The sequence below is a fragment of the Squalius cephalus genome (genome assembly GCF_949319135.1).
Source record: "Squalius cephalus genome assembly, chromosome: 1".
Lineage (NCBI taxonomy): Eukaryota > Metazoa > Chordata > Actinopteri > Cypriniformes > Leuciscidae > Squalius > Squalius cephalus.
In genome coordinates, this window is record NC_137122.1 from 4,360,970 (window position 1) to 4,388,604 (window position 27,635).

At 41.4% G+C, this 27,635-nt stretch overlaps 4 protein-coding genes across 9 annotated transcripts in view; 3 read left to right on the forward strand and 1 right to left on the reverse strand.

Moving 5' to 3' along the window:
- The window catches only part of LOC307156058 (uncharacterized protein), a 488,898-nt gene that overhangs the window by 450,555 nt on the left and 10,708 nt on the right, over nt 1–27,635 (forward strand). For 3 of the 4 annotated variants that reach the window (XM_079867256.1, XM_079867254.1, XM_079867255.1), the window contains exons 1-2: nt 21,666–21,734; nt 23,950–24,269. In XM_079867256.1, coding sequence (XP_079723382.1) covers nt 24,212–24,269 — 58 coding nt within the window. In that variant the 5' untranslated portion in view covers nt 21,666–21,734; nt 23,950–24,211. Of the gene's footprint in view, nt 1–21,665; nt 21,735–23,949; nt 24,270–27,635 lie in introns of those variants that run through there. The other variant, XM_079867253.1, reaches the window with a different exon arrangement.
- The window catches only part of LOC307156367 (uncharacterized protein), a 1,306,365-nt gene that overhangs the window by 442,889 nt on the left and 835,841 nt on the right, over nt 1–27,635 (forward strand). The gene's annotated exons all lie outside the window — the stretch shown is intronic.
- Nucleotides 1–27,635, forward strand: part of LOC307156233 (uncharacterized protein) — a 207,918-nt gene that overhangs the window by 32,740 nt on the left and 147,543 nt on the right. The gene's annotated exons all lie outside the window — the stretch shown is intronic.
- Nucleotides 1,658–17,103, reverse strand: LOC307156313 (uncharacterized protein). Of its 2 annotated transcripts, none has more exons than XM_079867605.1 (4): nt 17,072–17,103; nt 12,417–12,707; nt 10,054–11,281; nt 1,658–1,876 (listed from the first exon to the last, which is right to left on the reverse strand). In XM_079867605.1, the coding sequence occupies exons 2-4, from the start codon at nt 12,472–12,474 to the stop codon at nt 1,834–1,836; spliced, it is 1,329 nt and encodes a 442-aa protein (XP_079723731.1). In that variant the 5' UTR covers nt 12,475–12,707; nt 17,072–17,103; the 3' UTR covers nt 1,658–1,833. The 2 variants fall into 2 exon arrangements, with proteins under 2 accessions (XP_079723731.1, XP_079723730.1); XM_079867604.1 differs by having other exon boundaries at nt 17,053–17,090.

A 27,635-nucleotide genomic window follows, 5' to 3' on the forward strand; every position in this document is an offset into this window, starting at 1 on the left:
AATATAATATATATATATATATATATATATATATATATATATATATATATATATATATATATATTAGGCATTAAAAAGCTCTATTGAGAAAATGAAAACAAGTAAAGCTCAAAAATCAATCACATCAGGATACATCTTGACTTTCAGAACTAAAAATATAACTAATTAAAGCAGAATCAGCAGAAAATAAGAAAATGGACAATAACAATGAGATGCTGATAAAATGAGTAAAGAGTTTAATCAATCATTACATGGCAAATACAAACATTAAGTAAAAGTGAATGAGACAGATCTCTCTCTTTACTGACTTATAAGAGCCGAAGCATCTTAAAGGGATACTTCACCGTTTTTTTCATATTAAACTATGTTATTCCCTTAACTAAGACGAGTTGATACATACCTCTCTCGTCTCAGTGCGTGCACTCAATCTAAACTGTATTTAAATAGGGAAAACGTGGAGTTGTTTGGTCGCTTCTAACTTCATTTCTGTTTGGATCCTAATGAATGAACTGGGCTATGCGAAGTGCTATCAAAGTGTCGCCGCACACCAGAGCGATAGAGCTATGCATCAACTCATCTTAGTTAAGGGAATAACATAGTTTAATATGAAAAACCGGTGAAGTATCCCTTTAAGAGAAGAAGAGAAGAAAAGTGTCCAGTTTCAAAGATACATGAAAGTATATCTTGCGTTTGCAAGCTCAATCATAATTTTTTTACATTTTCATGGAAAAGTGTGTGAAAAAGTGTTTTATGATTGGTCACAATTGTGACCAGTGGGATACTGTGTTTTATCAACCATTGGACAGACTGAATATAGGTCTATTTGACCTGTGCAGTGTGTTTGTGTGTGTGTGTCTGTGTGTTCGCGTACGTGCGAGCGCGAGTGTATAAAATCCTTTTATCAAAGGCTAGTTATCACTTTTAAAAGTTCCATCATAAATGCTTTCTAATTGTAGTGTGAATATTTTACATATAAGCCTTATACTAGGGAGCACCGTTATGAATATTGAGGTTAAGACAAAAAACAACAACAATCATCAATGTATTTCAACATTGTAACTTTAGTGCACCTTACTTTAGTGCAACATTCATTTGAAATCGTTCATTTTTAGTGCAAAATTCATTTGAACGCATTAATTTTTAGTGCAGTATACATTGAACACACTAACCATGAAGGTAAACATTTAGGATAGAGGTAGCCGGCTCAACATGTGTTTGTGTGTGTGTAAAGTTGCAGTAGGTAGGAAGTTAGGTAGCAGCAGAATTAGCTAGCTAGCAAGTCTTCCTTGGGTCCGTGTGTGTGTGTGTGTCTGTGTGTAATATTAGGTAGAAAGTAAGGTAGCAGCAGAAAGTAAGGTAGAACAGTTAGCCTATGTGTATTAGCATGTAGCACCGGCCACTATTGTTGCCGTTGACATGTTTGTGAGTTCTATGACCACATTAAACAAAGTTGAGTAATTGCAAATTCATATCAATACTAGACACCTTAAACATGATGTGTACCAAAAATCTATGTCCTATCTTTATATTTACATACTTTACTAACATATTCTTTGGGAGCTTTCTTGCTGCCATCCTCTTCTCTTGGCGCAAACAGGAAGTAAACAGCTCTGGTCATGTGACAATTTACAGTAAACATGCGACACTGCTCATATTTCATTGAGACCCTTTATTATGTCAATATCTGCTGGAAATGCATTGATAGATCATTCAGTAACATTTTTATACATTTTAAACAGTTTGTCTGTAAAGATAACAGTGTGAACTCTCATGTGAATCTCCAGCCTTGACTCACATGTGAAGCGTTTTTTAGACTGAGGGCAGGAGACAGATTTATTGGCTTCTGTTTTTCCTTTCTTGTTCACGTCCATCAGGTCTAAAAAAAAACATTAAATCAAGTGAGTTTCAATGGACTATTTTATGCAAACAGCTTGCTAATCATGTCTTACTCATGTAGTTAAAGTAGTGATGGGCGATTTCGAAACACTGCTTCACGAAGCTCGGAAACCTTTATGAATAAACCAACATAAACCAACATAAACCAACACAAGGATGTAATTAGCTAGATCTATGCAGTCAGCGTTAACTTTGGTGAATACAACATATATGTTTCTAGCAGCTATAGCGATCAATCTCTATTGTAAATGATCAAGCAGATTCACAGTAGGGTGACAATTTGTGTGAATGATTGTTCTCTTTCATAGGTTCACTCAACGCTGCGGATAGCGCAGTGGGATATTCTCTGAATGTGCCGATTGTCTGAAGCCCTATAGAATCACGCCAATTCATTGGCTGATGGCGCCCGCGCAATCTGGCTCCGCCCCGACGCTCTTACGTCGCATCATTACATATTCGCGCGCGCCATCTGCTCCTCAGATTTCTCTGCCTTCAGAACGAAGCGGTCACGTTTGCCCTTCGCTCGTGATTTTTCTGAGCTCGAAAAATACGACTTCTGGATTATTCTCGGCGCTTCTGCGACTGTTCAAGCGGAACTCTGTTTCTCCTTACGGTGAAGTTGCCATGGAATACCGACGCTGTACTCCGCCATGTGCTCGTTACATCGCTAACGATGACCCACGCAGTAAGTGATGTTTATGTTTGGGCTTTTCACATGCGCGCGAGGCAGTCATAGGATCGTCTAAATGTAATTCTGTGGAAATTTGTTGCTCAAAACCCTCAAATCGCGGCTAAAACGCGGTTTTTGAGAGGGAATCATTCGTCTCCCCCTGTCGCGCTCCCGAGGCCTCTCGAGGATCCGCGACTTGGGGTTCAGATGTAGAGCTTGAGGATGTGGAGTTCGAGCAGACGAGCCCCGCTCTTTCTCTCCCTCCCTCCCTCCCCCCGGCACGCGCGAGGCATGCCAGTCGAATTTTCGCACGATTATTTGCGCCCCAGCCCGCGGTCTCTTTTGGGCTGGAGGATGTACTTTTTACCGAGGCTTCCGACTCCGAGGATTTCGGGCCTACTCTCGCCGACGAGGTTATCCCGCCGAGCGGCCAGGAAGCACGGCCTACTGCGGCCTACACGGGGCTCGTTGACATACTTTCGCGCGCTACGGAGAAGCTCGCTATTGATTGGCCAGCAAATGTGACTGGTCCAGTATTTTCTGCAGCCAACAAGCCGGTTCCATTGCCCGCTTGCCTGCACACAAATGCCGCTTTCACGGCTACCCAGATAAATCCCCAAGAGAGTGTATTTTCTGGTGTCCCGGCCACGGCCGATGGTGTTTTATGTGTAAAAAAATAAATAAAAAAAAGCCCAGTGCCCATTCCTACACACAAGCACAGCCCGTCTACACAGGGCTCGCGCACTTAAAATCTACTCAGATCGATTGCGCATTAAACGTGGTAAATGCGCCCACTACCCAGTGCCACAAACACTACGTTCTGCATGTCTCAAGGTTTCTATAAAAACGAAACCAACGCACATTCGCTTCACTCAAGCGGACAATGTTTTCTGTGTGGTAAATGTGCCCGCTATCCCGCGCCCACATCCACACACAGACATGACAGTTCCTACGGGACTCGCCCAGCCCTCCCCCTCTCGGTTGACCGCCGCAGAGGAGTCGAGCGCGGGCAATCTGCCCGCTGTTATCAGCGCGCCCCCTGCCTCAAATGTCATGAGCGCGACGCTTATGTAAAAAAAAAAAAAAAAAAAAAAAAAAAAAAAAATTAGGCCTCAACGGAGAAAGCTGCCATTTTTCAGTGATCTGCATCACGAGATTTCCAGATCCTGGAAGCAGCCTTTCTCTGCGCGCCTCACTAATGCGGCAGCTTGAGGAGACTTTAGCCGACCATCTTGCTCCGTCGTCTGCGCCGTCCTGGAGGTCGCGCCCCTTCCTCCCCTCTAAGCATGTAGGACTACTTCCTCTCATTGGGAAATCCTACATGGCGGCTGGGCAGGCAGGCATAAATCGCACAGTTCGGTTCGGCTACACTCTTCAGTTTTGCCGCAATCCCCCGTTTCAACGGGGTCTTTCCTACTGTAGTAGACAGCGCCACTCAGGCTTCTGTACTTCAGCAGGAAATTTCATCCCTCCTTCTCAAAGGAGCAATAGAGGAGGTTCCTTCAGGGGAAACCGAGCGGGGCTTTTACAGCCGTTATTTCCTGGTCCCGAAGAAGGGCGGCGGTTTGCGTCCCATACTGGACCTCCGCCGACTGAACTTCGCCCTTACAAAGGGAAATTCAAGATGTTGATGCTGAAAGCTATCATATCTCAGATTCGGCCAGGGGATTGGTTCGTGACAGTAGACCTATGATGCTTACTTTCACATCCAGGTTATACGGCGACACAGGCAGTTCTTCAGGTTCGCCTTTGGAGAAAGAGCGTTCCAGTACAGGGTCCTTCCCTTCGGCCTCGCTCTGGCCCCGAGGACATTCACAAAGAGTATGGATGCAGCTCTGGCCACATTGCGGCTCCAGGGCATCCGTATTCTAAATTCCCTGGACGATTGGCTCTTTAGCCCAATCCAGGGAGCTAGTGACCCACCACAGAGACATCGTTCTGAGTCATATCTAGTCTCTCGGTTTGAGGTTGAACTCGGAGAAGAGTGTTCTTGCTCCGACTCAAAGCACCGTTTTCTTGGGGGTGAACATGGATTCCGTTCTCATGCAGGCCCGCTTGGCTCCTGCATGGATTTCCAGTCTGACGACATGCTTGGCCCGTTTTTCGCTAGGCCATCATGTGTCTGTGGGCACTTGCCGCAGGATGCTGGGCCTAATGGCCGCGGCCTCCTCCGTGCTACCGCTGGGCCTGCTCCACATGAGACCCTTCATGTGGTGGATGAAGCTCTCAGGGGTTCGGCCCTCCGGGCCAACCCTTCGCCTACTGAAGGTATCGCGCAGTTGCTTTCGAGCCCTGTCAGTTTGGCGGGATCCTCTTTTTCTTCGGAAAGGGGTTGGCATGGGTGCGGTATTTCGTCGCCAGATGATTACGACGGATGCCTCTCTCACCGGCTGGGGAGCAGTTTTCGAGGGCTGACCAGCGTGTGGGGTCGGGACTGGCGAGACTCTCTCTTGGCACATAAACTGCCTGGAGTTAAGAGCCATTTTTCTGGCTCTGCATCATTTTCTCCCTCTTCTGGAGGGACACCATGTAATTGTCAGAACAGACAACATGGCAGTGGTGTCTCATGTGAACCGGCAGGGGAGTTCTCGGTCGCGCACCCTAGACAGGCATGCGCGTCACCTTCTCCTGTGGTCTCAGAGCAGATTCCTATCTCTAAGAGCAGTTCATGTCCCAGGGGTTCTGAACCTCGCAGCAGATTTTCTGTGGAGGCAGAAACTCTGATCGGGAGAATGGATGTTGAACCGCCAGACGGTGGCCCTGATCTGGGAGGTTTTCGGAGAAGCGGAAGTGGACCTCTTTGCATCTCAAGAGTCGTCCCAATGCCCGTTTTGGTTCTCCCTGAGTTCCCCGGCTCCATTAGGGATAGATGCGTTCGCTCACCCTTGGCCAACGCAGAAACTCTATGCCTTCCCGCCCATCAAACTGATCCAGGCGGTCTTGGCCAGAGTGAGAGAGAGCGGAGTCCGCCTCCTCCTGGTAGCTCCGTTCTGGCCGTCTCAGCCATGGTTTTCGAAGCTAATTCCTCTGCTGGAATCTTCCCCCTGGAAGATCCCGGTCAGGGAAGACCTGCTGTCCCAGCTGCAGGGCGGGATATGGCATCCTCGCCCAGACATGTGGAAGCTGTATGTTTGGCCGATCAGAGGCCGTTAGCATTAAGTTCTGATCTCCCAACTGACGTTCAGGAGACCATTGCGAGTGCTATATCCCCTTCTACAAGGAGGCTATATTCTTCCAAATGGAAGGTTTTTGAGACATGGTGCTTAGCACATGATAGGAGCCCAGTTAACTGCCCTGTTGGTTCAGTACTGGAGTTCCTGCAGGAGAAGTTTGCTTCTGGAGCAGCTGCTACCACTCCCAGAGTTTATGTCGCAGCTATTGCAGCACATAGGGAATCGGAGGAGATTCCCCTGGGGAAACTAAGGTTAGTTTAGGCCTTCATGCGTGGGGTTAAGCGCCTGAAACCGGCTCGCTCCCCTAGAGTTCCCTCATGGGACCTTTCTGTTGTCCTAGAGGGCTTGACGAAGGCCCCCCCTTTGAGCCCTTGGAGCTCCGGAGTGGATTCTGACTCTCAAGGTTTCTCTTTTATTGGCTTTGTCCTCATTAAAGCGGGTAGGAGACTTACAAGCTCTTTCTGTTAGCGAGTCTTGCTTGGACTTTGCTCCTGGCTTGGTCAAGGTTTCCTTGAGGCCGAGACCAGGGTATGTCCCCAAAGTTCTTTCCACAACTTTCTGCTCGCAGGTGGTTAACCTTAACGCTTTCCACCCTCCTCCATTTTCTTCTGAGGAAGATAGGAAGCTTAACTTGCTCTGCCCAGTTCGTTCTCTTAAGATATATGTAGACCGCTCAGGCGGTTGGAGGAAATCTAACCAGCTTCTGGTTTGCTTCGGTGCTGGCTGCCGTGGGCTTGCTGCATCAAAGCAGAGGATTTCCCACTGGGTCACAGAAGCTATCTCGTTGGCTTACGAGGTGCGTGGCTTGCCTTCACCTCTTAGCATTAGAGCACATTCCACCAGAAGTGTGGCATTTTCTCAAGCTCTTTTTAGAGGAGCACTTTTGGAGGACATTTGTGTTCAGCAGGCTGGTCCTCTCCGCACACTTTTGTAAGGTTCTATAATTTGGATCTTGACATGACCCCGGGTTCCCAGGTTCTTTCTGTTTGAACTCATCTTGGTCGTTGTCTCATTTATGTACCAGTCATGGAAAGCGCTCTAGCTTGGCGAGTTTGGTAGTCCGTTCCCACTGCGCTATCCGCAGCGTTGAGTGAACCTATGAAAGAGAACGTCTCTGGTTACTTACGTAACCTATGTTCTCTGAATAGGGAACGAGACGCTGCGTTAGCTGCCAAGCTCCTCGCGCTGCTGACAGTTTTCTTTTCGGCAGAGAAATCTGAGGAGCAGATGGTGCGCGCGAATATGTAATGATGCGACGTAAGAGCGTCGGGGCGGAGCCAGATTGCGCGGGCGCCATCAGCCAATGAATTGGCGTGATTCTATAGGGCTTCAGACAATCGGCACATTCAGAGAATATCCCACTGCGCTATCCGCAGCGTCTCGTTCCCTATTCAGAGAACATAGGTTACGTAAGTAACCAGAGATGTTTTCACCCACGGTTTGTTATGAATTTAAATGTTCATTTATAGGCTATTTACAACTTTGACCAAATTTGTTTACGACTACGCCGTTGTTTATGCTCACTGGAAAACGCGAAGCTAACGTTATGCTATTATTGCGTCCTTGTATGGGAGCTATAGTTATAACCGCGAAACGATTTTAAGATAATGTTTCTCTTTTTCTGCATTCTGTTCTGCAATATATAAAAAATCTAACTTGGCGACATTACACATTGAATGAAGTATCAGTAAAACGTAACTTTGTTTGTAGTGACTACTTTGACTTTCCTTTATGTCGGAAGGGAGGGGAGGAGGGAGGAGACGGGATGAGGAGGAGGGAGGGTCTAGCTAGCCTCCGTTTTGTTTGATAACAATTCGAACGTCAAGTAACGTCTCCCGGGATCACTTAGAGCACCTTTAATAAGTAAATTAGAAACACATTTTAATAAGCCAAATCATTTTTTTTGTTAGGGACTGTTCGTTTTTTATTTAAGGGGCCACCGGAGGAGTTTTGAGATCTGTAGTCAAAAAATACATGACCCTCCCTTCGCCAGCAATACATTTTTCTATGACCCTACAAAATGATTGTGAAAAAAGGCATGACCCTCCCCGATAATTTATTGATTAGCCTACTTCTGTACTGGTTTGTGCTTGGCAAAAATGTTCAGATAGCCATTGTTTTTTTTTTACAACCATAAACTCTTGCTTTCTCATCTTACTAGGGCTGTAACGATAGACCAAACCTACGATTCAGTTCGTATCACGATTTTTGAAAAAAATCATGTTTTCGGTGCTGATGCGGTGTGACGCATTCAACATGCTGCCAATAAAGCATCTAAAAGCTGTCACAAAGAACCAGCAAAAGTAATGATTATGAATATGTCAAATATAGCAAGGAGACATTTTAATTGTTTATTAATAAACAAGTGTTTTCTGTGTCGACTGCAAAGATGAAGTTGACGATGCGTCGTGATCTTCGCAGAACGCGCCAGAGAGAAATGCACATTTCATACGGATTACATAAGAGAGCAGTCTGTTTTCTTTTGTTTTGAATTGTTCTGTTTAAAAGTAGACATTTCAAGCTTTCTATATATTTCTCAGGTCTGTGAGGCAAGTACCTTACGCTGAGTTTCGGTTCATTTATGAGACGATAGTCCAGTTCACTCGCCGGCGCCTTCGTGTCATGATTATCTATTTTCTACTATAAATCCAGGCAATTGGTTGATGAAACATTGATAAAAATTAAGATACAATTAATAAAAAACGAAATTCACTTTAAAGACAGGCTTTGTGCTTTCTGTTTGAGGTCTGTGTGATTTTTTTAAAGTCGCTTTCAGAGCAGTCATGTCCGTAATGGAGAACTGGAGAAGTCATGTCACGCCCTTAACATTGTTTTTTTTTTCACATAAATGTGAACACGAAAAATAAAATAAAACGAATATTTTATGTTCTGTGGAGGCCGACCCTTCTTCATCCGGTGGGTATACATCTTTTGGTTTGCGCAGTGTAATTCATAGAATTACTAAAAAATATTTTGCCACCTAAAAGTTAAAGATTTTTTGTGTCACGTCAAATGTGTATTTCCCTCATATTAAATATAAAACGCATGTGTAGACTGATATTTTTCTAATGTCTTGACTCCTTTATTAAGGGAGTATGGATATATTAACAGACGTTTCAATATATTGGTATTAAATGCATTTTCTGAGAATTTATATTTCAAGTTTTGACTGCAAATGTCACGTCCATAACGCTGGAATTGCCCAATTTTAACGAATTTATCCTCAACTAATTTTTTGGTGTAGGTCTACATATTTTATTATGTTAACTTAAATAATACTAATAGTAATTTAAAGATGTGGTAGCCCTACATCTTACACATCACACTCCACTGTTATGGTGGCAATTTCAGTAGATTTACTCACTAACATTATTGTGGAAACAAAATAAGGACGGAAACTAAAATATGGTGGTATCGCGCAACAGCGCACATTCTATCAGCTGCAGTTCTGGCGCCTCAGTCCCAATACTGTAAAACTCGACGTACATTCACATCACACATGTTAATGCAGCGGTAGAGTTACACTCACAGTACCACAGTACCACCACAGTGCACTTATTCGCAATCACAAAAGTTCATTATTTGCTCGTGCTTTAAAGCTTTGCCGGGTAAACATTTCATTGGCGTTCTGTTCTGACATGATGCACTTTTTCTGACCGGGTACTGAAGTGCGCGCGCACTGTCAAACAGCGCCAAACTGGATTTGTGTTGGGTCAGACCCATCTGATATAGATGGGGGGCTGATACCGCGAGAGCAACATGGAGCTACATGTAAAAGATATGCAGCAAACAAATTTCACTTTGAAATGTTGCTGTTTTCATGAATATAAAAGTTGGGTGACCCTCCCCCTAGACTAAAAAAAGTTGGATGACCCTCCCCTCAACAAAGAATAAAAAGACATGACCCTCCCCTATTTTCCTCCAGTGGTCCTTTCCATAAATACCGAACGGTCTCTTAGAAGTAAATACGTTCGTTGACTTAAGACAACACATAAGACACTATTTTTCGCCCCCTGCTGGCGTATTTATGTAATATGAAGAAATTGTCACTGAACTAATCAATGAACGAATCATTTTGGTGAACGAATTGAAAATGAACGAATCTCTGGAAAGAATCCAAATTTCCACCACTAGTAAACACATTCAACCATCACGGTTCGGCACGGTTAGCCAAGTGTGCCCAGAGTTCAGGGCCGAGAACGGTTTGTAATTGTGCTGTGCCGTACCAGGCTCAAGTGGAAACACAACTGGAACCTTTTCCGAACGTGGAAAAAGCAGCTTTTGTTTCTCAGCACATAAAGATGATCTACTTACCGTGATCTCAGACTGTGTTGATGAGGTTTTGCCACTGCATGGATCTTCATGTGTCGCTTCAGGTGACTTTTAAAAGAGAAACTGTTTCCACACTGATCACACGTGTGCGGCTTCTCTCCTGTGTGGATCCTCTCATGTCTTTTCAGATTTGATGATCCACTGAATCTCTTGTCACAGTGTGAACACTTGTAAGGTTTTTCTCCAGTGTGGATCTTCTCATGTGATCTCAGATGTCCTGACAAACTGAATCTCTTGTCACAGTGTGAACACTTGTAAGGTTTTTCTCCAGTGTGGATCCTCTCATGTCTTTTCAGAGATGATGACATACTGAATCTCTTGTCACAGTGTGAACACTTGTAAGGTTTTTCTCCAGTGTGAATACTGTCGTGCTGTTTTAAACGTATCCATGTAGTGAAAGTCTTCTCACACTCAAAGCACATGTACTCTTTCACACCAGTGTGAGTTTTCTCATGTCTATGTAAATATTGCAGAAGTGAAAATCTCTTTCCACACACAGAACATGAATGCGGCTTCTCCTTCGTATGAACTCTCAGGTGTCTCTTCAGGTTTGATGCACAGAGAAATGTTTTTTCACATTGATCACATCTAAATGGCTTCACTCCGGTGTGGACCCTCATGTGAACAATAAGGTGTGAAGATTGACTGTAACCATTCCCACACTGATGGCATGTGAACGGCTTCACTCCGGTGTGGATCCTCATGTGAATCTTAAGGGATGATGATTGACTAAAACTATTCCCACACTGATTGCATACATGTGGCTTCACTCCTGTATGAACTCTCAAGTGAATCTTAAGATCTTGTTTGTCTGAGAATCTCTTTTCACACTGATCACACATGAACGGCTTTTCTCCGGTGTGGATCCTCATGTGAATCTCAAGACTTGCCTTGGTTGATAAACTCTTTCCACACTGAGTGCAGGTGAACAGCTTTTCTCCAGTGTGAACTCTCATGTGACGCTCAAGATTATGTTTGGTTGTGAAACTCTTCCCACACTGAGTGCAGGTGAAAGATTTCTTGGCTCTTCTTTTCTTTAAAAATGTATGTTTAGTCTTTGAGCGACTCAAAGGTTTTTCTCCCGGTTGGACATGATGTTCCTCCTTCACTTCACTCAGTTCTTCACTCTCCTCCTTCACTTCACTCAGTTCTTCACTCTCCTCCTTCACTTCACTCAGTTCTTCACTCTCCTCGCTCTCTTCCATCGGGTCTGACATGACAGAAAAACTCTTATTTTATAATTTTCTAATTAATCAAAATAGTTCAAAGAGAGAAATATGGAGTGAATGAAGATTAATATTATCCCAGATGTAACAGACAACTGCAATAAAATAATACAATAATTTATGTATTTTTATAAATTAATTATACGTCCCTGAAACTTTCCCTGAATGAGGTACACTGATCTTCCAGTTATTTTTGTAAAACATTATAGGCACAAATCCCATGTTTCTGTAGTGAGAACTATTAAATATGTTTGATCAATGACACAATTATATAACATGATACGAACATATTTAATTATGTTAAAGTCCAACTGAAATCAAAATTGACCCTATTTACTTTGTTAGCGCATATTACTAGTCTTGTGGTGAAAAATTAATCCGTGCAAGTTAATACACAGAAAAAAATTGTTTGCCGTCGTAATCTTTAATCAAAGTCTGAAAAGTTACTTCCGGTCTGGAATGGCTGATGATGTAGGTTTGACGGCTTGGGTTGGTAAACGCTTAACCACTCCCCTCAAACCGTTAGTCTGCTATGAGCGAGAGATGGAGAGGAGGAGCACTAGAGTAAAACCCTGCCCTCTGTTCAATATTCCCTTTCACTGGGAAATACGTCACAACAGAGAAAAGTCGTTTGCAACTTCCGGTTCACGCGGACTTTAAAAACTACTAAAAAGTTTTAATTAAGGGCCGTTCACACTAAACTTCTCCTTCCGTTGACTTCACATGCATGTGAAAGTGGGACACAAGAAACACAAGATCAAGGGAATTTCACTGCGAGAAAGAACACAAATGTTTGCAGTAAAGCAGAGTAGATTGAAAATTTACATTTTGGACTGATTATTATTTGTTATACATGTTCGTAAAAATACGCACAAATTCTGGTAACATTGTTACAAATTGTAAACCATATGTTGTAAAATAAAACAGTTAAAATATTTAAATTTAGTTTGACCTGATGTTGACAATATGAAACCTCCCTTTACCGACCATTTGTTAAAAAACAGAAACTTTTGCAGCCATTTCATAGTTGAACTGTATATCTAAATGTGATGAAGTGCTTGAATGTTTCTAACATGAATGTTCTTCAGCATCATGAATGAATGAAGAATAAACACCAACCTCTTTGTTCTTCAGGATCTTCAGTGTGTTTCATTCTGCAGGGTTCTGGATCACTCATGTTCTCACTGTCCTCTTTAATAAACTCAGTCTTTGCAGATTTCAGCTCTTCCTGATGCTCTGATGCTCGTCTTCACTTGTAGCTGATGGGAATTTACAGCATTTATTGCTGAATTACTGTGGGAGGAGCTTCACTGATGATGAATTACAGTGGGAGGAGCTTCACTGATGAGTTACAGTGGGAGGAGCTTCACTGATGATGAGTTACAGTGGGAGGAGCTTCACTGATTTGATCTGCCAAAATCAAACATAGAAGTTACTGAGTTGGTTTAGTTAAACGCTTCCAAATATAAATAATGTTAGGAAAAAACAGTTGAAAGCATAAACAGAAATAAACATAGGCTACTATTAGATTGAATGAACAAAAAGGTATCTCTCAAGTTTATTAGCATCTTTGTCTCAGAAGATATAGCAAGAATATGAGGGGAGTTACAGCGAGTTAACCAATAAGATATGTATAGAAGAGTGTATACTTTACATCATATATGAATATGATACATTTAATAACAAGGTCATATATGGTCAGTTTCTGGCTATCCTACCACATGTACATTTGTAGCCTGGAGGACCCTTATACTGTGTTCATAATAGAGAGAATAGGAGACAGTGCCTTCTTACAGAACAAAGAAATCCCTCTGTTATACGCTTTTGCTGAGACTACCATACTAGAATTTCTTAAAGCTACATATAGTAGGCAACAAATCCCCTCAGTCTGCTGACACCAATGAAATGAGTTTTAAGTGAAAATTTACAGGAGATCTGAAGACATCAGCATAATAAATGAGGTGAAAACAGGAACTACTGTCATGAAATAAAGAGTGTTTTCAGCAGATCTGTTAATATTGATGACTATCAGACTATCAACACTCATTCAACAAGCCATTCATAGTCAGGGGGCCAATTCTGAAAAGGGCTTCCGTTAAGACTTTTGCGGACATGTTTTGGTACAAGCTGTCACCCTATTTTTTTAGTTAGAAGACACCCATAGGTAAGATATTAGGGTGGTTGTCAAGCTGAATTTTTTTTTTGTGACTTGAACTTTCAGGCCAATTTTTTGGTTTCATGCTCAACACGACATGCCAACAGTAAATGTTGAATATCTCCACAACCACAAGGACCATATTCATAAACATGGTATCAAATGAAAGCCAACACTCATGGGATGTCTGATGAAGTGGCAGAATGAACATTTATTGTACAGTGTAAGAGACAACAGAACTAGAACATGAAAAAAACAATCTCCGCCTAAAGAGAACCAGTTTTCAAAGTGAATATCAGCTTGGAAACATAACCTAGTATCCCAAAACCTCTATCAATCAGTACCCATATCTATGGGAATGAGTCAAGCCAAGTTTAAAGCTTGTAGGGAGATACAGTGCAATGCTGCACAAGTTATAATACTTTAATGTCAAGGCGGAAATTTAGAACTGTAGATGATGGTCTATGGTGCTATTTGACTTAATTAGTGTACCAGGTTGTAACACAAATTATGTGTAATTCACATATCACTATAGTTATTAATTCCATCCTAACAAAACTGCTCTCTCACTTCTTTAGGGTTAGGGGTTAGTAACTAGTTAGTAGTAATAACTATGTAATAGTCGTATGGCAAAGGTATGTTTTTCCCCATCAAAGCAGTGGCTCTCAGGTTGGCAGAGGTTGGCTCTCAGGTTGTCAGTCTCATCCCTTTGAGACTGCATGGATTGAATAAGCAAGGTCAAGCTAAGCGCAATGCAAATAATGGTGTGTGTCTATTATATTGCAAAAATATTGCTAGTAATTATGAAAGTAAATTAGCCTAGCTATACACTCACCTAAAGGATTATTAGGAACACCTGTTCAATATCTCATTAATGCAATTATCTAATCAACCAATCACATGGCAGTTGCTTCAATGCATTTAGGGGTGTGGTCCTGGTCAAGACAATCTCCTGAACTCCAAAATGAATGTCAGAATGGGAAAGAAAGGTGATTTAAGCAATTTTGAGCGTGGCATGGTTATTGGTGCCAGACGGGCCAGTCTGAGTATTTCACAATCTGCTCAGTTACTGGGATTTTCACACACAACCATTTCTAGGGTTTACAAAGAATGATGTGAAAAGGGAAAAACATCCAGTATGCGGCAGTCCTGTGGGCGAAAAAGCCTTGTTGATGCTAGAGGTCAGAGGAGAATGGGCCGACTGATTCAAGCTGATAGAAGAGCAACTTTGACTGAAATAACCACTCGTTACAACCGAGGTATGCAGCAAAGCATTTGTGAAGCCACAACACACACAACCTTGAGGCAGATGGGCTACAACAGCAGAAGACCCCACCGGGTACCACTCATCTCCACTACAAATAGGAAAAAGAGGCTACAATTTGCACGAGCTCACCAAAATTGGACAGTTGAAGACTGGAAAAATGTTGCCTGGTCTGATGAGTCTCGATTTCTGTTGAGACATTCAGATGGTAGAGTCAGAATTTGGCGTAAACAGAATGAGAACATGGATCCATCATGCCTTGTTACCACTGTGCAGGCTGGTGGTGTTGGTGTAATGGTGTGGGGGATGTTTTCTTGGCACACTTTAGGCCCCTTAGTGCCAATTGGGCATCGTTTAAATGCCACGGCCTACCTGAGCATTGTTTCTGACCATGTCCATCCCTTTATGACCACCATGTACCCATCCTCTGATGGCTACTTCCAGCAGGATAATGCACCATGTCACAAAGCTCGAATCATTTCAAATTGGTTTCTTGAACATGACAATGAGTTCACTGTACTAAAATGGCCCCCACAGTCACCAGGTCTCAACCCAATAGAGCATCTTTGGGATGTGGTGGAACGGGAGCTTCGTGCCCTGGATGTGCATCCCACAAATCTCCATCAACTGCAAGATGCTATCCTATCAATATGGGCCAACATTTCTAAAGAATGCTTTCAGCACCTTGTTGAATCAATGCCACGTATAATTAAGGCATTTCTGAAGGCGAACGAGGGTCAAACACAGTATTAGTATGGTGTTCCTTATCCTTTAGGTGAGTGTATGCCTGGTAAGTATATAGCTAGTTGGAAAACAGTTTAGCTTACCTGTTTCTGGCAACATTTGATGGTAGAATTTTGAGGTAAATGTTTGTGTAGACAAATAGATCAAGTTAATCTGTTGTGTGATTGTGTGATTCACTCCTTTATAAAGTTTTGTTCAGACTGTAATGTTGACACCTGCTGTGATCATCTTCTCTGGATCTGCTGCCAAATCACAGCTGTGCTGACACAACAGTGCCCCTTGTGGTGTGATACTCTTGTGGTATTTATTGATTATTAATTTTTAATGATCATGCTTGCACATAAGTTGGATTATATTGCACATTTGCCCAAAATTACAATAGGTAACATGGAAGAAAATGGAAGCACTTTGGGAAAAAAATCCGCTTTTACCACTTTTAAGAATATAGTGTTAAAATGGACAAAAAAAACAACAACATTTTCTAAGCTGACAACCTGGCTAGAACACATGTTGAGGGGTTAAATATTAATTAAATATTAATACTGGATAGGTTGTATACTTGTACCAAAAAGTGTCCAACAAAGTTTTAATATCAGTTTTGGCCCCCTGACTATCAGGATCATCAGCAGATCATCTCACTTTATTCTGAGTGTTTGCTGTTAGAAACACATTATTTGAGCCAGGATACATGACAAAAGCCTGTAAAATTGCTCTACTGAAAGATATCTCACAGTGTAACATAAATCATCAATAAAATAATTAAATAACCTCTCTTTATGAACCTCTTCAGGCAAATAACTACAACACCATAATATGGTAATCTAAATATAGGTCGACTTTATAATAAACTATATTTAGATTTACATATTATGGTGTTGTAGTTATTTGCCTGAAGAGGTTCATAAAGAGAGGTTATTTAATTATTTTGTTTTATTAGTATATTATTATAAATAATTATAAATATTATTATTATTATTATTATTATAAAGTTTGACTTTATAATAACTATTTATTGCAATAAAGTAATTCCATTATTAACATGTTACATATTCGTACAGAAACTGACAATAATCATAAAAAACTAAAAAATAAAGAAAATGTAACGTTTCCTGTGACAAACTTAATTAATATTTATCTGTATTCCAATGTATATATTTTAAATTTCACACATTCATTACTCATACAGGGGCAATTTAAAGTGTCCACATTCATTTTAATAAGTAAATGTAATCTGCCAAAGATAAATGTCGACAAAGAAATAAAGGTAAACATGAAAACAGAAACACTTGGGATCGATTCCCATCAATTCCCCTCACAGATCTCAAACTTTAACTTGACATTCAGTAACAGTTCTCACTCCAAACATCGAGACAATCACACAAACGAACACAAACTCGCTCAGGTCTGAATGAACTCAACATATTCTCCTCATGCTCGCTGCTGCTGCTGCACTAAATGTTTATTTCAGAAGGAAGACGCCAGAAAAGACGCACAAGTATCGCTGTGATCGATGAAAACAATACAGAAATGAGCCTGTCGCTTAATCAAACTGTATAAAGTGTGTGTGATGGTTGTGTAAATATGAGAAATACCGTGAACTGCTCTCCTCACCTCAGAAGACTCGACACTGAAAAACAATGACGAAAGAGACGGCGCGAGCGAGCGGTGACGTCATCGGCCTCCAAAGCACGCGGCCACGCGCGTACGGGACACCCCCGCAGCCAATCAGGGCCACGCAGATTCAGCTTTACTAGTAGCCTTCCATTATTACAGAACTGAAGTGACTCCAGTTACTAAAGGTGAAAGGAACTTTTTCAAGTGAAGCACAAAATAGTCAGAATAAGCAGAGGAGGATCACAGGTCTCCATCCAGTCTGAAAAGTGTTTCCGGCTCAGTTTATTCTGTAGCGTCCTAAGACAAATAGTAAAGGCATGTTGGTAGATTAGCACCTGTAAAATTTCCTTTTGTTGAAACCCCAGATAAAAGTAGAAAGCTACTATTATGTTTAGATCCATGAGGCAGTTCGACTAGCACATTTCCTTACTAAAGAAAAAACACTGAAATAAAAACACTTCTACAGAAGACTGTATTCTCATAACTTCTACTGTATTCTACTAAAAGCTAATTACATCTTCAGCAGTGTAATTAGATTACTGTACACTTTTTTTACACACATTTTTTAAGAATAATTTCTTATTTACTTTTAGAATAAAAAGTAATTAAATTACAGTAATTAATTAATTAATTAGTTAGTACTGCATTACACCCAACACTGATTACGCAATTATGCTGATAGAGCTCATCCTGTAATGTATTTTAATGACTATTTAATATTACTTTAGCATGTTGCCAGGGGCGGATCTAGAAAAATATTTATGGGGTGGCGAGAGGGGGGGGCAGGAATTTTTGAGGGGTGGCAACATATGGCAGACGTATATATACTGTATTTTAGTGTTGTCACGGTACCAAAATTTCAGTATTCGGTACCAATACCAGTGAAAATCCATGGTTCTTCTCGGTACCAATTTCGGTACCAAAGATTAATTTAGATTAAATTTACATATATTAAAGGTGCTGTATGTAGCTTTTCTACTAAAACGAATCCTTTTTTTATTGCGTGTGTGTGAAGGGGTTGTAATCTCAGATTAAAATGATCCACTTTGTGGGTTTTGCTATTACCTCGGAAAGTAAGTATTCTTATTTTTATGTGAAGGTGCCGGGTCGGATTTACCACGAAATCCAGTGACGTCCCTGCACGCGCGCTCCCGAGCCTCTCGCCTCGTCTAGCCTACTGCCTTTGCACTCAACAGCGACGACACTGCAACTTATGACTTATGCAACTTATGACATGTCTGATAACACTAAGAAACGACCTGCTCCCAGCACAACACGTCACAGACTCCAACACAAACTCCACATATTGATAAAAAACAATAAAAAGTTTATGCTCGTTTAATCGTTTAGAGTTTCTATCGGAAGCTGTGTTTAAACACCTCATTCATTCTTTCAGTAAATTTTTATTAATAAAATTAATATTTTATTAATAAATAAAATATTGCTATTTTTACTGCAGTTTTTTTCTATTTTTTTTTTAATAAGATGTCTATATAACTCCTTAACTGGCAACTGAAAATACAGTAGTAGATTAGAGTTACATAATGTAGTTCTAAACAAATTCTACAGAATTAAACTGGAAATCACTGAACTGTTCATCTGTGTACCTGTTTATACTTAGATTTAAACTTAGATTATCCACATAAAAATTTGAAAAAATCTGAATGGGTAGATTGTTTGATGTGTAGACACATAATATTAACATTACCTAGGCCTCTCTGTGGCAGCAGAAACTATTTATCCTCATCGTCCTGTGAAGATGAGCATTTGGTCGAGTGCACTTTAACACTATTTAATTTCTGGTGTATTGAGTAGGCGACTTACGACTGCCTGTGGTTCTGTTGGGACAGGAGGCTCCAAAAGACAGATATTACCATCAGAATCTGTTAGGACCAACAAAAAACCCAACCTCAAAGTAAAATAAATGGAAATATCAAAAATAGCCTATCTAAAAAATAACACATATGTAAACCTCTTACATTTTATGAAGGCCCTTGGATCTTCGGGAGTGGCTCTGAAGTCCCTCCAGGAATTCCCTCAGCTGTAAATGCGGCTGCACTGCTAGACACTGGACGCTATTTAGTTATGTAATATGTCACATGTTTTTAAAGTCAGGTAGCCTTCACCTATGATATGCTCAAGCCTTACCTGATTGAATTATGTTTTTATATTTAATTTTCAGCTGCTGCCATGTTCTTTTAATGCCTGCAGGATTGCTCCACATGAAAATTAAAATTAGGTTGAATAACAATGTTCTTCCAGTTTCACCTCTGATATTATAACAGTTGGGTAAGTTACTCTAAAATAGTTATCAATGTTATCTTCAACAGTGTAATTAGATTAATGTAATAATTGCTATCTTTAGAAAGTATTGGTCTACTTATTACTAATTACTAAATCCCATATCCACCTCAACCACTTGAACAATACAAGGAGAGACAAGAAACTGCACTTTTAATGCTTTCAAATAAACAATATACAATTGCATGAACTATTCTTGAATTGACCAAAGTGTGTAGAGGGAGAAGGTTACATTAAAAATATACCTTTTAAAAATGTATGTTAAATCCACTATTGTTTTATACAGAATTGTTCTTTATAGTCTATGCAGTAGCCTATTTAATGTAATTACATCAGATTTTATTTTAAATTACAGAAGAATTAAGAGTTATCCCTTTAATTAAATCACAATATTTAAATTACTTGGTAATTAATTACACCCAACACTGTATAACAGTAATTCCTCTTTTTGTCTGGCGCTGTTGCCATGGTGACTCGTAATATCTGCGCTCCATTGATAATGGCTTTTTATAGTTGTGGTGCACGCGCTTAACTCAGAGTAGGTCAACTCAGAGTTGATTGAACTAACTCATTTCAGCTGTTCTGAAACCAAAAGAGCACATGTTCTTTACATCAAACTGTGACTTTCTTGACTTTAAAATGTATGTTTTAAATTGACAAACATCATATGTGTAATTCAGGGCACAATTCAAACGAGATCAAAATATTTGTTGTCTCTCGCCATTGACTACCATACAATATTTTTCCCGAAGTAAGGTCCCATGGTGGTCAACCGGAAGGGGAGGGACTTAGGCTCTCTATAGACCTTATGTAGCCCCGCCCCTTTTCAGCGCTGCGCTCGTTGTCTTTTGACTTCCGGTTTTATTTTCACAGCGATCTTGCGTATTTATAAATGAACGGCTTGTTTTAAAATCTTCCCGGTCTACTGACATTTGTTAAAGGAGAACTCGACAATCGACTACTATGGACTTTGACCGAAAACAGGATGTAAATACAGGTATGTGCGCTGGCTGAAATAACATCATTTTTATTCATATCTTTCACATCTACTGCAGTCAGATTCACCGTGTTCACTCTGAAGGAATCACTCACATTGGCTGGGCACTTGTAATGACACATCAAGGATGTTAAGAGGCTAAAAGCAGGTTTAAAACTTGCCCCATTGAAGTCAACAGGGTGCAAATTTTAAAAAGAGGATAACACGGTGTAGGCAACACCGATTTTTGTCGTTGTTCTCTGTACTGACAGCACTCCAAATTTACAAAAAAATTAGCTCAATGTTAAAATTGACCGGAGTTCTCCTTTAAGACATCTGGTTTAAACATTACAATCCTCATGATAACTTTCGTTAACTTTTGTTAACTTTATATTAAGTAAATTCACTTCAAAAGCTAATTAATCCTGGACAGCAATGCCATAGGAATATACAGAGCGACTGCAAAAACGGAAGTTCAAAGACAATATTCTAAAGATGGCGGCGCCTTCGTTTCTCTGGCGCATAAGGTCTATACATAATCGCGGACTCGCGCATCCTCCATGTCTGTAGTTTTTTTTTAGCTCTTTTCACTCGTGTTTGTAGTTCTAAACGAATCCTCGGCCAACGCGCGATGGATTCTGACCAGAAATAGTAGACCATCCGGGTATCTTTGGAACCAGCATACTACGATTTGGGATGTACTAATTCTATTTTCGAAGACTATTTTTAATTAAAGATGGTATTCATAAACTCTGGCAAGATAAATGCGATAAGGGGGAAAAAGGTTGGCATTTATATAGTATTCAACAGAATGTACCAGTTAAAATGATCAGCTCACTTTCACGACAGGAGGAAGCCTGGTTCACCAGGCTAAGGTTAGGACATACAGGACTGAACAGCGCCTTACACACACTAGGGAGACATGAGACAGGAATGTGCCCATATTGTACGGAGACAGAAACCGTGAAGCATGTACTTCTGACATGTAGGCAGTACTCTGAAGAGAGAGAGATATTTAAGAGGGTAACAAAGAACTCTGTTACTTTGAGAAACCTGTTGAGTCTACCTGGAACACAGTCTACAACCAAAGCAGTGATAGAGTTTCTAAAAGAAACACAGCTAGCAAGAAGACTTTAGCCCAATTTATTTATTTTATTTTTTTCTCTGGAGGTTTGAGCTGAGGTTGAAGCTGGAGGAGCTGAACACGCAGCACTAGCTGAAGCTTGGGCTCTGATCTCCTTTATATATATTTATATATATATATATATATATTCCCAATGTGATCACACCTCAATCCAGTAGATGGCGGTAATGCACAAAGATTGCAAGCTGCCAATATAATTCACTGAAGAAGAATTGGGACGCACCGACGAGTCTTCTGAGGTGAGGAGAGCAGTTCACGATATTTCTCATATTTACACAACCATCACACACACTTTATACAGTTTGATTAAGAGACAGGCTCATTTCTGTATTGTTTTCATCGATCACAGCGATACTTGTGCGTCTTTTCTGGCGTCTTCCTTCTGAAATAAACATTTAGTGCAGCAGCAGCGAGCATGAGGAGAATATGTTGAGTTCATTCAGACCTGAGCGATGTTGAGTTCGTTTATGTGATTGTCTCGAAGTTAAAGTTTGAGATCTGTGAAGGGTTACAAAATAAAACTATATTTAGATTCACGTACATTATGCTGCTGTAAGTATTTCTCTGTAGTGGTTGATGGAGATGAGTGTCATTAGCGATTGTTTTTATCTTATTGATGTTTTATCCAAGTGAGGAATTACAGTATTTTCTTTCAATGGATTTATTAACAGATCTGCTGAAAACACTCTTTATTTCATGACAATAGTTCCTGTTTTCACCTCATTTATTATGCTGATGTCTTCAGATCTCCTGTAAATTTACACTTAAAGCTCATTTCATTGGTGTCAGCAGACTGAGGGGATTTGTTGGCTACTTTATGTACCTTTTATTTCTGTTTTTATGATTTTAACTTTTTTTTTTACCATTATTTATATTAGGAAGAATTTAAATTATGTATATTATTTTCTATATTCCTAGATACCTGTATTTTAATGAAGAAGCAGAATAATGTTAGGATTAGCAATACAAATAGATGGATGTCTAATGAATAGATAGACAGACATAGATTTCAGATTTATTTTATTCAGACATTTAAACATTTAACAAATGATGACATAAATCAACATAAAGTCTGAAATGGAATAGGCAGAAGCAAAAGCTTATTGCGCCTATTCCAGTGAATTTACAAAACATAATCAGTAAAGCTGCCAATGTCTTATACATGAAGTTATACATTTCCTTTTTCTCCTTTCTTTTCCCTCTTCCTTCCCCTTTTCCTTCCCATCTTTTCGCTTTTCCCTTTCCCTGTTTTTTTCTTTTCCATTCCCCTAAATCGTCACAAAGAAGAAAAAAAAAAGAAGAAAAACAAACATCCCCAGCATCCATTCTCAATGTATTTTTTTATAATTGATTTCTTCAAAAGAATTTTAAATTGAATTAAGGTTTTACAGTCTTTTAGCTCTTGGTCCAACTTACTCCACACATTAATCCCAACAAAAGAAACACAATGCTGCTTTGCACTCGTTCTCACATATGTTTTTGAAACATTTCTTCCTTTCGGAAATTATAAACACAATCTCGTTTTTGGAACAATCCCTGGATATGCACTGGTGACCTATTATGGCTTATATTATACATAAAGTGCTGTTTTAAACTCAACCAAATCCTTCAATTTTAGTGCTTTTAGTTTAATGAAGAGCTCATTTGTATGGGCCCTGTAATCCACTTTATTCACAATATGGATAGCTCTTTTTTTGAATGATACTTATTGGATTAAGATTGGTTTTATAAGTGTTTCCCCAAACTTCTAGGCCATAGGTCATGTACGGGAGAACCAGGGAACAGTATAAAATATATACATTTTTTTCATTTAAAAGTTCTTTAACTTTGGATATTATTGCAAGAGATTTACATAGCTTTGCCTTGATATAGTTTATATGGGGCTTCCAGCTAATCTTATTTTGTAAAAATACTCCAAGAAATTTTATTTCATTCACTCGTTCTATCTCAGTATCATTTATTCTTAAATGTATACACACATTAATGGCACGATTTCCGAAAACTATAAATTTGGTTTTATTTAAATTAAGGGTTAACTTATTAGAATCAAACCACTTCTTTAACAATGATAATTGTTTTTCTACTATATCTATCAATGCATCTAAATTTTTACCACAACTAAGCATGCTGGTGTCATCAGCAAATAAAATAAGGTTTGATGTTTTTGAAACTAAACAAAGATCGTTTATATACATAAGAAACAAAAACGGACCCAACACTGACCCCTGTGGCAGCCCGCAGGTAATTGTCAGCAGCTGGGAATCAGTGCCATTGGTGTGGACATACTGTGATCTATTCTTCAGATAAGTCTGGAGCCAAGAAAAGGCCACTCCTCTAATCCCATATCTGTACAGTTTTTGAAGTAACAATTCATGAATCTGACATAAATGCTTAGAAGTGTCATGTATTATTAAAAACATTTGAAAAAACAATTGATATTTTTGATTTTGGCAGATCAGCTCCTCCCACGCTGGAATACATCATCAGAGAAGCTCCTCCCACTGCAGTCACATCATCAGAGAAGCTCCTCCCACTGCAATCACATCATCAGAGAAGCTCCTCCCACTGCAATCACATCATCAGTGAAGCTCCTCCCACTGCAATTCTCCAATAAATGCTGTAAATTCCCATCAGCCACAAGTGAAGAGGAGCATCAGAGCATCAGGAAGAGCTGAAATCTGCAAAGACTGAGTTTATTAAAGAAGACAGTGAGAACATGAGTGATCCAGAACCCTGCAGAATGAAACACACTGAAGATCCTGAAGAACAAAGAGGTTGGTGTTTATTCCTCATTCATTCATGATGCTGAAGAACATTCATGTTAGAAACATTCAAGCACTTCATCACATTTAGATAAACAGTTCAACTATGAAACGGTACAGAATGTTCTGGGCAGGGCTCCAGACTAACTTTTTTTACTGACAAATTCTTTGATAATAAATAGACTTAACGTACAGATATTACAATGTGCAGTTTTATTTTAAGTCCACAGGCTCCAGACTAGCATCTGAGGGCCGTGGCATCGCAGCCACTGAGAGTAGAGAGTATCTGGTGGCGGCACTGGGGCTGACAATAAAGCACTAAGCTTAATTTAGGGTGTAGATGACATTAACTTTAATTATTATCATTCATAATGTCTTAATATGAATTAAAAGCAAAATGAATGAAAAAATTGACATTAGGGAGTGAAAATAGCCAATAGTCATCCTACTGTTTACAGTGGTAATTTAGTGTTTAAATAAGAGTTTTCCTACATCTTAATTTTTAGTTTTAGGGGAATCTTTGATGGATGAACAAAAAATGTGTTGGTCATTACATTAAAAATAACATGATATTATGGTTTTGAAGTGCTGGAAAAAGATGTGTAGTACTTCTAAGCCTTTGACTATTTCTGTCACAATTCATAGTTCCCTTTCGAGAGGTCTCTCGTATTGCGTAAAGCTAGCTTACGCTATGGGAAAACCTCCTTTTCTCGAGAATATTGAAGCAAACTTTTTAAAACGCAGTGCAGCTGCACAGCGAGCACAACTGAGCGCGAGAGCGGTCATTGGCTGTGCTGCGGCAACTGCACGAACCTATGGCGAGGCGGCTTTGACGCGAGAACCAATCAGGATGCCTGGCGCCCCCTGGCATGTCAGAGCCCGCCAGTATGGGCGTGGTCAGAGGCTATATATTGCTGTGCCTCGCCTAGGTGCTCCAGATTTTTACTCCTTCTGCGACTTCTCCACTTCGCTGACCTCCGGAATAGGAGCACTCTCCGCCGTCGAAACGCCTTTCAGCGGGATAAGCTCCTGAGGACGCCGGCTTCATTCAGTGCACTGTTTCACTGTGCCATCCGGCGCGTCATATCCTTTTATTGCAAATCCTGTGTGTTCGCCGCTGTATTCACACTTTAAAAGAGTATATTTCCGAGGCATTGTTTTAAATGCCTCGCACCACCTGCGCCTCGTGTAGAGGTCCACTCGTCGGTGGGGACCGCCACATTCTATGCGCTTCCTGCCTGGGCCACGACCACGCCGAACTGCACTCGCTAAGGGCGGCTGCCCTGTAATGTGACGTGATGGATCTTACCACTCTGCGGGCTCGACTCACCTGCTTCACCGATGACGACCTGCTCCTCGCCCTTTGCTTGAGCCGCGCAAGAAGAAGCGCCGTTCACAAAGAGGACCATGAGAGAGTTGAGACGAGCGAGCTCACGCCGGCCCAGTCCCCGCGTGCCTCGGTCTCTCTCCAGCGGTCTCCCTCGCCAGTCCTGTTCAGGCTGACCAGCGCCCCTCTCTGCGAGCGTTGGACCTCGTGTCGTTCGGGGCTTCGGACGAGGAGGAAGAAGAAAAGGATGACAGCCTTTCCCTCGCGGCTTCGGACTGCAACGACTGGGCGGGTTCGGTTTCCAGGCCCCCTCCGTCCACACAAGACAGCATGAGGACCAACATCGGCGCGGAATTTCTCTGCGTGCTCACCAAGGCCGTGGCAGACCTCGGGCTCGACTGGTCTCCACTCGAGCAACCCTCACGCAGCAGGCTTGATGAGTGGTTCCTGCAAGGGCGCCGACAGACCCCTCAGCAGAGACCTGCCCCCTTCTTCCCCGAAGTTCATGACGAACTTACGAAGTCGTGGAAGGCGCCGCAGGCGTTGACTCGCATCAAGCCTTCTTTCTCTTCAGTGCTCTCCAACGTTGACGGCGCTAAAGATAAAGGCTGCGAGGCGACCCCTCCGCCCATCTTTGCCCACCTACCGCCGTGGGATGGAAGACTAAGGCTTCACATCCGCCTTGCCGCGCTACGTCTGTCCTCGCTGGACGCGCTTATGCCGCCGCTGCTTCACACGATGGCTGTCCTGCAAGTCTTTCAGGCCAAACTTCTCCGTTCCCTGGACGAGTCTGGACCTGAATCTGAGGCTTTCAAGGACCTGCTTAGCGCCACTGACCTGGCCCTACGGGCAACGAAGTCTACAGCCCAGGCCATCGGGAGGAGCATGGCCAACCTAACAGTGCTCGAGCGGCACCTGTGGTTGAACTTGACGGATATGAAGGAGGCAGATAGGTCGGCTTTCCTGGACTCCCCCATCTCCACTTCCGGTCTCTTTGGCCCGGCCATTAAGAGCTTCTCCAAGCGCTACACAGAGGCGCAGAAAGCATCACAGGCGATGCGCCACTTCCTTCCGAAACATTCCAGCTCGGCTTTGAGTTGCCAGACCAGAAGGAAGCCTCTTCAACAGCAGCCCAAGTCAGCGCCGCCGGTCACCCAGCCCCCCCCCAGCGGCTGAAGTCCGTCGTCGCTCCCTCTCTGCTAGGCGCGCTCTGTTCCCTAAGAGGCGGGAACCCCGACCCAGGATTGCATTGGACCCCAAGCCTCGTAAGCTGTCCTAGTCACAGGGAGAAAAAGAGAGAATTCGAGTCCCGCCAAGGCCAGACCGATCTCTCGAAAATCCTTCAGACATTCCCCAGTTCCCTCTGTTCAGGCGGCTGGAAATGTAAACTCCGCAGCAAATGTCTGCCGTGAAGCCTGCAAACAAACACCGTTTTCACGGCGACACAAAGCAAGAAAAGAGCAATTTTCTCCATGTGTCATATGTAGGTCATGTGCCCGCTATAAAGTTTGCACGCCTACACACGTCAAGTCAAGTCATCTTCATTTATATCGCGCTTTTAACAATGTAGATTGTTTCAAAGCAGCTTTACAGAGATAAACATATAATTTATGGTAACAGAGATTGTTTTGGCTTTATAGCAGAGTTAAGTTATTTCCAGCTAAAATTAGTTTTGATTGATTCGCTTCCGTCGCAATGATCATTTGTTATTAAATTAGGGGCCGCTAAGACGACACCATTCTCTCTACACAGACTTTAAACGCGAACCTGTGATAAACGTTGATGGCGTTCACATGTGCATTAAGAATTGGTTCTATAGTTATGTGCGTTTGAATATATGTGCACAGGTTTGTAATTCCCTACAAACCAAGCCTAAACAAAGTACTGGTCTTTCCTTATAAATTTTGATATAGAATTTTATTTTATTTTGTCACTTCGGGGTAGATACGCGAAATGAATTTCCCAAAAACGCTTTATCTGTAGAGTGGTAAAGGGATCCTCCATAGGGAGAGACTAGTTGGCACTTCAGCACTGCGTTGTCATCGGGTCCA